This window comes from Hyperoodon ampullatus (genome assembly GCF_949752795.1).
Source record: "Hyperoodon ampullatus genome assembly, chromosome: 18".
NCBI lineage: Eukaryota > Metazoa > Chordata > Mammalia > Artiodactyla > Ziphiidae > Hyperoodon > Hyperoodon ampullatus.
In genome coordinates this window covers 62,468,208-62,477,657 of record NC_136931.1, presented here as the reverse complement: position 1 = coordinate 62,477,657, position 9,450 = coordinate 62,468,208, and the positions used below count along the sequence as shown (strand labels likewise).

The 9,450-nt window shown below is 62.3% G+C and overlaps 1 protein-coding gene across 1 annotated transcript; it reads right to left on the bottom strand.

The window, feature by feature from the left end:
• Positions 1–1,086: 1,086 nt before the first annotated feature.
• ZNF446 (zinc finger protein 446) lies at positions 1,087–5,403 on the bottom strand (the record flags this gene model as incomplete). Its single annotated transcript, XM_079723095.1, is given in 7 exon segments — positions 1,087–1,562; positions 1,565–1,690; positions 1,853–1,937; positions 3,075–3,169; positions 3,499–3,700; positions 3,776–4,156; positions 5,365–5,403. Coding segments are annotated over 7 exon segments (1,404 nt in total).
• Positions 5,404–9,450: the final 4,047 nt, after the last annotated feature.

Here is a 9,450-nt window from a genome sequence, read left to right as displayed (position 1 = left end):
TGACCCTGAGATGCGGAGATCATCACGGGTTACCAGGGGAGCCGTAGATGTAACCCTGAGGGTCCTCACAAGGGGGAGGCAGCATAAGACTTAACCATCCACTGCTGGCTTTGAAGATGGAGGAAGGGGCCACCACCGAGGAACGCGGCGGCCTCTCCAAGCTAGAAAAAGCCTTAAAGTGGATTCCCCCCTTAGAGCCTTCAGGAGGAACCAGCTGTGCTGACACCTTGATTGGGCCCAGTGAGACCCAATTCAGAGTCCTAAGAGCGTACGTTTTGTGTTGTTGCAAGCCACCGAGTTCGGAAGAGCAACAGTAGGAAAGTACTACAGGATACTGGCCGAAGTCCTGAACGCCCGCAGACGGACCGCCATGGGCAGCAGGCAGCGGCTCCTCCGTCCTCCTGCTGTGGGACTCACTGACCCGCCAGCATGCATGGCCTAAGTGACATCTGTTCTCAGACGCCATGCTTGTCCATCCATACTTGGAAAGAAGTTCCCTTAATGTCCGTTCAGGCTGGGACTTGGCAGCTGGAAGGACCACAAGGCCAGGGAGTGACGTGTGTAGCCGAGGAACAGGTAAGCCGGACACCGACCCGGCTCGTGGGCGGGCAGTTCTGAAGCTCCAGCTGCCGGGCAGGGGCTGCTGACCTGACCAGCAGAGACCAGAGACCAGGATTCTTATGCAGAAGCTTCTCCAGGATAAGACTGGAATTTGTTAAAAATCTAAAACGCACAGTGGACAGACTTTAGCCTTCCACCTGCCTGCAAACAGAAGCAGGCTGTGCTCTCCTGGGCTTTCTGCACCGGCCTGCGCCATGTCACAGGAAGGGGTTTGGAAGTCACCTGGCCGCCGCGGGTCTGGTGCGTCGGTGCACTGGAGCCCAGACCTCTCTCTCTGAAAGGTGGGCTGGGCGAGACAGGAGAGGAGGGAGCCGCGGCTTTGGGTGGGAGACTGAGCGGGGATGGGGGACCCTCCTGGGACTCTGACTTCTGCCCTGGGCGGCCTCCCGTCCTCCAGGCTGCGGCGGAGTGGAGTGGCAGAGGCGGGCTGGGCACGGGGCCCCGGCGAGGCTGCCCCTCCGGCGCTCACGGGGCCTCGGGCCGGTGGCTCTTGCGGTGGATGACCAGCTGGGACTTCCAGTCGAAGCTGTGGCCGCAGTCGCCGCAGAAGTGGCGCCGCTGGCCGGCGTGGCCCTTGCGGTGGATGACCAGCTGCGACTTCCAGCTGAAGCTGCGGCCGCACTCCTCGCAGGCGTAGCTGCGCGGGCCCGGGAGCGCGCGCCGGGACGGCCCCACCGGCTGCTTCTCGGCGCCCGGGCCGCCCGCGTGCGCGCGGCGGTGGATGACGAACACCGACTTCCAGTCGAAGGTGCGGCCGCACTGCGCGCACGTGTAGGGCTTGCTCCGCGCGGGCGGCGGGGCCTCCGGGCAGCCGGGCTGGCCCTTTCGGGAGCTCTCACTCTCTCCTCCTGGTGGGGGGGCAGAGGTGGCAGAGCCAGGTCGCCTGGTGACTCCGCCCGCAGCCCCCCAGGCGCGGGGCGGCCTGGGCTCCCCGCCCCCCGCCCCCGTCGCCACCGGGGAGCGGGAGGCCACTCACCCGGGAGGAGGCTTCTCGCTCCCTCGGATCCGGTGCTCAGCGTCTCCGGCTCCGGCTCAGTGCGCGCCTCCGGCAGGGGGCACGGCAACCCTGCTGGGGTCGGGGGCCCATCAGGCGCCAGCCCTGGCACGGGGGCGTGAGGGGTTCGCACAAATGAGGGACAGGGGTGGGGGCCCCGGCGGGTGGCCAGGGGGCGGCTTGGGAAGCGCCGGGAGGCAAGGTGCGCGCAAGGACCCGGAGGAGAGGGGTCCTCACCCAGGGAGACCACCGTGCCATACTTCTGCAGCATCGCGTCCCAGTACACCTCCTTCTGTGACGGGTCCAGGAGCCCCCACTCCTCCTGCAGGGACGCGGCCCATCATCCACAGAAGGCCCGTCTACCCCGCACCCCACCTGGCCCACCCCATGGGCCCAGCCTTGTTAATCACCTGGGGAGCAGCAGGTAAACTACCCTCACCTGCCTGGGGGTGGGGCTAAAGAGGAAGCTGAGATGGGAACCTGTGAGTGCTGGGGATGCAGGGCCAGGAAGGGAGCTGCCTTCTGGCTCACCTGGGGGATGCACCAGTCCCCCTCAGCTGCCCCACCCCGTGTTCTGGCCGCACAGATGGAAGCTGAGGACCCATCCAGGATGGGCCTTGAACAGTGTGTGCTGCACCGAGAGCAGAAGGCCAGGGGGATGCAGGGACCCCAGGCACCTCTCCCAGGCCTCTGGTTTCAAGAGTAATAGAGATCCTCCTGGGGGAAGTGCCACGGGCCTCAGCATCCCTGGCTGCGGGGACCGGGCTGCAGGGAGGCAGGTGCCGCAGAGGGCCAGGCACAGCCTCCCACTCAGGACATGGCTGGGCTGGCTCCTGGGTGCCGGGGGGTTGAAGCAACCATGGCCTTCAGGCTTCGGCTGCGTCCTGGGCGACTTCTCAGTGTGGAGTCGATTAGGAAGGGTCGCTGGGAGAGGACAAGAGCCCTGCCGCCCACACTCAGGAACCAAGCCCTCTGGGTGGCAGGGGCTTCCATGCCCAGCTGGTCGCAGCGGAGGGCTGGTTGGCCTTGGAGAAAAGCCCGGGCAGAGGGGGAGTTGCGGGCACTTCCTGGGAAGAGTGTCTCCACTCTGATCTCAGGTGTGCAGGGGGGGGCAGACTCTGGGTGGCACTCAGGCTCTCCTGGTCATCCTGTCCCCTCCCCAGGTGCCAGCTCAGGACTGCTGGGAGCTGTCAACCCCCTGACTGGCTTCTCTGTAAGTGGGAAGCCAACCCCTGCCAGTTCCAATCACTCTAAACCAGAATCCCAGTTACCTGAGGCCAAAATCCTTTCCAAGCACTGGTCTGTCCCCCTGCCCCCCAGGACCTGCAGGGGGTGCCCTGATACCAGCTCCACTTTGGGGGAGCAAAGAGCACAAGAAGTGCTGGCCAAGGAGCCTGGCCAACGGGCAGGACACTCTCCTCCCACTGTGGGCCTGCACCTGCCACCAGGGGCTGCTCACCTGAATCCTGGGTGGCTGGAAGGGCACGGAGGTCGGTTCCTGTGGTTCAGCGGGCCCCTCATGGGACCGGGCTGCATGTGGGGGGCTGGACGGTGCTAGGAAGCAAGGCAGACAGGGGTGAGCCAGAGCAGGCGAGGAGCTGGCGTTGGCGTCGCAGCCTGGGCCCTCCTCGGCAGCAGGGAGGAGTCCTCTGTGTGTGCCAGGCACACAGCAAGCAGGCAGGCAGCCAGCCCTTCCCTCCAGCCTCCCGGGGACTCCGCTCTGCAGTCCGCAGTCCCTGCGGGTCCCGCTCCCAGGTGGGGACACCCGCACTCCCTCCAGGAGCCCCCAGCTCCAGCACAACCTCACCTGGGTTCCCCGCCCTAGCTGGGGACGTTCGCACTCTCTCAAGGAGGCCTCAGCCCTCGCGCACCCCCGCTCTCACCTGTCTCCTGCCCGTAGCCATCAGGCTCCTCCTTCACGCTGCAGCTGAGCTGGGCGTTCCCCTCCAACTGGGCATCCTTGGACCCCTCCCCAGAGGCTGCCCTTAGGGGCTCCACTGTCCCTGAAGGGTTGGAGCTCCCCACAGACTCCTCTGTCTTCTGTGTGGCTGGGAGCACCGCTTGCTTCAGGACGCGTGCTGTAATCTGAGGGGGAGACGCAGGTCACCGGGGCACTAGTCTCACTCTGTCCCTCCAAGAAGCCAACACCACCACACTCACCCAGCCCAGCAGCTGCCCAGGGTCATGCTGCAGGCCCTCGACCAGGACAGTGGCCTCCTCAGGGCTGCCTGGCTGCTGTCCCCGCACCCAGGCCTGGATCTCAGGGGGCAGCGCGCCCAGGAACTGCTCCAGCACCAGCAGCTCCAGCATCTGCTCCTTGGAGTGCACCTCGGGCCGCAGCCACTGGCGGCAGAGTTCACGGAGCTGGGCCAGCGCCTCGCGGGGACCGGCCACCTCCTGGTAGCAGAAGCCCCGGAAGCGCTGGCGTGCTGCCTCAGGATCCTCCAGGGTGGCCTCGGGGTCCACAGAGGGCAGACTCGGGGGGCCCAGTGGGGATGGCATTGTTGTGCCAGGAGTCTTCTTGGAGCCACCAAGGGGGACCTGCAGGAAAGGAGGGGTCAGGGTGCCAGCCACAAGGCCACAGCCAGGGTAAGGCACTGTGCAGAGAGGCCCAGCCCAGGGGGCTGAGGCTGTGACAGAGAGGACCCTGGTGCGGGGATGCTTGCGGCTGAATTGGGGAAAGCTTCATGGAGGGAGGGGTCACAGGAGCTGGAACTGAGAGCAGAAGGAACCGACACTTGGAGGCAAGTTGCCAGTGGAGCTTCCAGGAAACTGCAGGGAACTGTCTGTCGGGAGATGATGCTGGAGCGCAGGCAAGAGGAGTTAGCACAGGCTTCCAAGGTCAGGCTGAGGAGCCCCGGCAGGTGCCCCCGCGGCGGAGAGAGGGGGTAGCCAGGGAGGCGGTCGGGCCGTGATCCAGGGTGAGAACTGGGGCCAGGCTGCCTGTCCCCACCATCTCCAGGACACGCTGACCCAAGTGGGGCACCCTGAGGGGCTGGCTTGCGCCATGGCTCGAGGCAAGGGCTTATGTGGACCCCGAGACACCGTGCTCGCTGACCGCGGAGAGCCATGACTCACACGGTATGGACCGTGCGTGTGAAATGCAGAAGCAAAGCAAAACGGAATCACGAGTTGTGTGGAGCGGTGGACGGGCAACTGTGTCCCGGCCCTGCAGAGGGTCTAGAGTGAAACACGCCCACTTTGGCGGTGGGGGGGGGCCTGTCCGACAGGCTGGACTAGGCCTGGCTCCTGGAGTCCGCCTTCCACAGAGGAAAGGGGGGAAGGTCTTCCCGAAGGAGAGGAACGGGGCTCCGGAAGGGAGGAGGGGCCCGGGAGAAGGCTCGGAGGTGGGGCACGTCGGGAGATAGTGGAAAGGCCACGCCCACCCAGCCGGCCGGCGCTCACCTCGGCCACCCGAGGCCACTTCGGGTAAGTGGGCCCACGCGGTCCCGCGCGCCTCTCCCCGGACTCAGCGGTCAGCCCCTCGCGCGTTGCCCTGGCGACGCCGCCCTGGCCAATCACACGTCTGCTCCGAAGGCAGCGCCCCCTCCCTTCGGACTACATTTCCCATGAGCCTCAGCAAACAGGGACAGGCGCGGCCTCCGCCAGTAGATGATCATTTTCGGAGGCCTCTCACGACTGAGAGGCGCCCCATCCCGCCGAGAGGAATCTTCAGAGTCGCAGGGTTTGGGGGACTCCCTCCCCTCCCCGGCAGCCGCTCTTCCTTTGTATCGCACCCTAGGACTCACCAACGGCGGAGACGGACGGTACCTTCGAATCCTGCGCATGTGCACAACAGGCCCGGCGTCTATTGGCAGGAGGTGATGGATGGGGAGGAGCGTGACCTTTCGGTCAATCAGGGTTGGCGCTCAGCCTAGGCTCCTCCCCCAGCGACCTACCTGAGGCTTCTTTCTGGTCGCCCGGCGGACGCCTTGGTAACCCCTGGAGCATAACCAACCTGCTCCAGCTGTTTCCAAGACAGCGGCCCGAGAGTTGCCCTACCCTCCCCGGAGGCCGGAAGTCGCGGCCTGGGGGAGTGTTGTTTCGCCGAGACTCGCCTCCCGATGGTCCTAGGAGGATGCAGGGACCTGCCGGGAAGGCTGGCCTAACCCATGGGCTTTCTCCGCCATCCCCGGGGATTTCTCCAGCGAGGATGGTGCTAGGGTCCTTCATTCGACCACTGCTGAGCGCCCTGCAGATATGCGGGGACAGCAGGCATCCATCTCCTGATGAAGAAACTGTTCTATGATTTTTACCCTCAGAGTCTCAGACACGCCTTCAGCTAGATCAGTACTGCAAAGTGAGGGCTGGAGGTTTTTGTCCAGAATTATGGGACGTATTCAGCCTTTTATTTACTTTGGGGACCAGAACTAGTAAGGGTGACCTTTATTTTTATTTTATATCAGTAGACGATGTTATTGTATTTAAAATCTCACTGTGGGTCAGGGTGTTTTGCTTCCACACATCAAATGGCTGAACCATGACTTATTTATTCTATCCTAAGGTGCATCTGCCTGCCTGTTCTGGTTTCTTCTAATACCTAGGAATCCCTGGCTACCAGGGATTTGATTTTTTCTCTGGGACTGTTCGGATTCCCCAGAAAGGACTCTTCCACCATCTACCCTGTGGGAAGAGCTGGAGCTCTAACAGCTTCTCCAGGAGCTCCCACTTAGTCATCTTTGTTTTGGGTCTCCCCTTCCGGGGGGGCTGCTGGTTTTCAAGCCTTCTGGAATTCTGCAGTGTAAGCCTGATGGGATCTCCTTCCACTTCCGCCAGCGCCAACTCAGTATTTGGCTTTCCCCAAATCAGTGACAGCTCTCCCAGCCCCAGCCACTTCTAGCTTCAGAATGCCGTTGCCTCCTCTTCTACCATCCTCATATTTGTGGGTTTGTGTTATAGTTAATTTATTTACTTATTGGCCGTGCCGCTTGTGGAATCCTAGCTCCCCAACCAGGGATCGAACCCGAGCCCCCTGCAGTGGAAGCACAGAGTCCTAACCACTGGACCGCCAGGGAATTCTCAAGGGTTTGCTTTAAGTGCCCTCTGTGGTTTCAGTGGGCTTCTGGACCAAGTGAGATGCATGTGTTCAGTCCATCATCTTGACCCAGAAAGCCCACGGATACTTTTTATAGTCATGACCCGTTCACGGTTGAGTGGAAGGGTCAGCCTGGCAGGACGTGGCCCAACATTATCAAAAAGGTTTGGGGGAGGACAACTTAGGGGCCAAGACATGGGGGAAGGTGGGTGCTTATGGTTGCTGTTCTCACAGGAACAGGGCTGGAGCGTCTGACCACCCCTGGTGCTGGGAGGGTGGACTCGAGGAGGGTGGAGGGAAGGAGGGATAGTAGGGGCCAAGCACACAGGCAGGAGAGGCTCAGTGCAGCAGGAGGAGGCTGCTGGGGAGACAGGATAGAGCACCAGGCCCAGCTTCTGTCCAAGATGCAAAAGAAGGTTGCAAGTGACTCTCTGGGCATCCACTTGATGTTCAACATTGCTTTGCTCCTGACTCCCATGGGCTCCCTACAATAGCCTTCTGTAAGCTCTGTGGGGTTTGTCTGCAGCTCATAGCCATCCACACTGACCCTGAAGTGAGCTGCTCAAGAATCCCTCATGGGGGCCAGCCTGGGGGAAGATGAAATAGGGCGAGGCCAGGGCATGGACCAGGTCAGAGAGAGGATGGGCCCCAAGAGGGGTGGACAATGGCTCAGAGGACCTGCCCTTGAGGAGTCTTGGGGAGCCCGGCCCCGTGTGACTTCTCCCTACCCCCATGTCTCCTTTCCTTGCAGGAACTTGTGAGGTTTCAGGGGTGGAACCGTGCTGGCAGGTGGAGGGTTGGGGGTGTCATGTCTCTGTTCTTTGGCAATGGCAGATTACCTGCGAGGTCTTTGAGGTGATTGAACTGGAGCACCCAGTGGGTTAGGGTCAACCTTTCGGGTCTCCACGTGTGCCCCCTGCCTCAGATTCCAAGGCCTGGATCCACAAAGGCTCATGTCCCAACAGAGCTGCTGCTTGGGGCAGCCTCACCCTGTCCACGTCTCCTGGCTGCCAAGGGGACACAGACCTTCAGTGGGCCGCAGACAGGCTGCACCTCTACCCTGCGGCCTCTCAAAGGGACCAAGGTTGAAGCCAAGTCCCTGCAGCTGTGTGATGACACGTTTGCATCGTGCTGGGATGAAACCGGTTTCAGGCTGCTACCACTCACGTGTTTTTAAGAAGAAACCTTTATTAGAGAGCCTCTCTGGACTCTGTATTGTTAAAACCTTCTGAACCATGACCTGGAGGCTGAGGCTGTGGACCTACACAGTGCCGTGCAAGAATTTACAACGTCCATCCATTCCAAGCTGTAAGTTCTAGTCTTTTTTTACCCCCAGTAAAAACACCATTAACTTCCCTGCGGGTGAGGCCCAAGGTGGAGATGGGGCTGGTCTGTTGAAGGCCACAGGAAGCCAACCAGGCCCCCACCCAACTTGTCTGCCTCAGTGTCCCCACCCTGTGGGTTATGTCACACTGGGGAGGGGATCTTGGGAGGGCGCCACACACAGCCTTAGGTAATGGTAGGCACGTGGCCACTGGACCCCAGAGAACCAAGCAGCCCCATCTTGTCTCCTCTGCGCCTGTTGTTATGGTCACCTCCAGTCAAGGCAGTGGGGATGGAAAGGCTCCTGTATCGCTGACTTTGGTAACGACAGGACGGGGCCGAAGCTGAGGCTTGGACCACACTCTGAGTGCACCAGCACAGCTGGGGAACCATCACTCTCAACCTCCGTCCTTCACCCGGGGACTTCCCGCCTCCACCCTCCTCCACCTCCTGAGGGTCTGCCATGAGCAGGAAGCCAGGCAGGCTTCACCGGGCCCTCAGAGCTGGCAGGCTAAGTGTGGGGGTAAAGCGGTGAGCTCTCTGGATGCTGGGCCAGTGGCCCTGCTGTTGTGCAACTCACGTCCCCTCTCTGTGCCTCAGTCTCCTCATCTGAGAAGTGGGGATACTAGCCACAGCAGCCACCTCACAGAGCTGTCAGGAGAAACTGTGCAGCGCTCAGAATGGGGGCTGGCAGTCGGCACGTATTGGCCCTTACCAAGATGCTGCCTGTCAGGGTGCTGCAGATACCCTCTGCAGGGCTGAATCTTTCCTCTTCCCTAGAGGAGGGAGCTGAGGCTCAGAGCCCAGCCACTTGTCCGAAGCCAGTACCTGCCTCCCCCGTGACTTCCTGTCTTCTGGGCCTGTTCCCAGGAAGCCCTGGATGAACTGAGGGCTAGGGAAATACGCTGAGGGTGGGGGTGGAGAGGTTCCACACAGACCCTGCAGGTTGAGTGTAAACCTCAGAAAGTTCTCAGGACCACCTCCGCCCCGCCCAAGCACTTGCCGTTCGCGCGCACAGTCAAAATATGGGCGAACTGGCAGCACCATGCTGGCCTCCCCCTGACCTTTGCGCAGCGTGACGGCTTGGGGCTGGAGGAGTGAGCTGTGGCTGACAAGAGGTAAATCTTGTCACCACGTGCAGGGGGCATGGCAGTGCACGCGCAGAGCTTCTCCACAGCGTGGCTCTGCAGAGCGCGGGGCCCCGTACCCATGGAAGGGACTCACAACAGGCCGGGGAAGGTCGGGGCTGCGACCTCAAGGCTCAGCCGTCTTCGGAACCGTGGCTGGGCCCGAGGCGGCAGTGGGCCCGGCTTCCCTCCCCAGTGTGCCTTCAGACGATGCCCCGGAAGGAGGCCTGGCCTGGGGGAGCGGGCTGGCCCGGGGCCGCCGCGCTGGCTTCTCACCGGTGTGGAGCCTCTGGTGGTGGAAGAGGGCCGGGCGCTCGCGGAAGGCGCGGCCGCACTGCGCGCAAACGAAG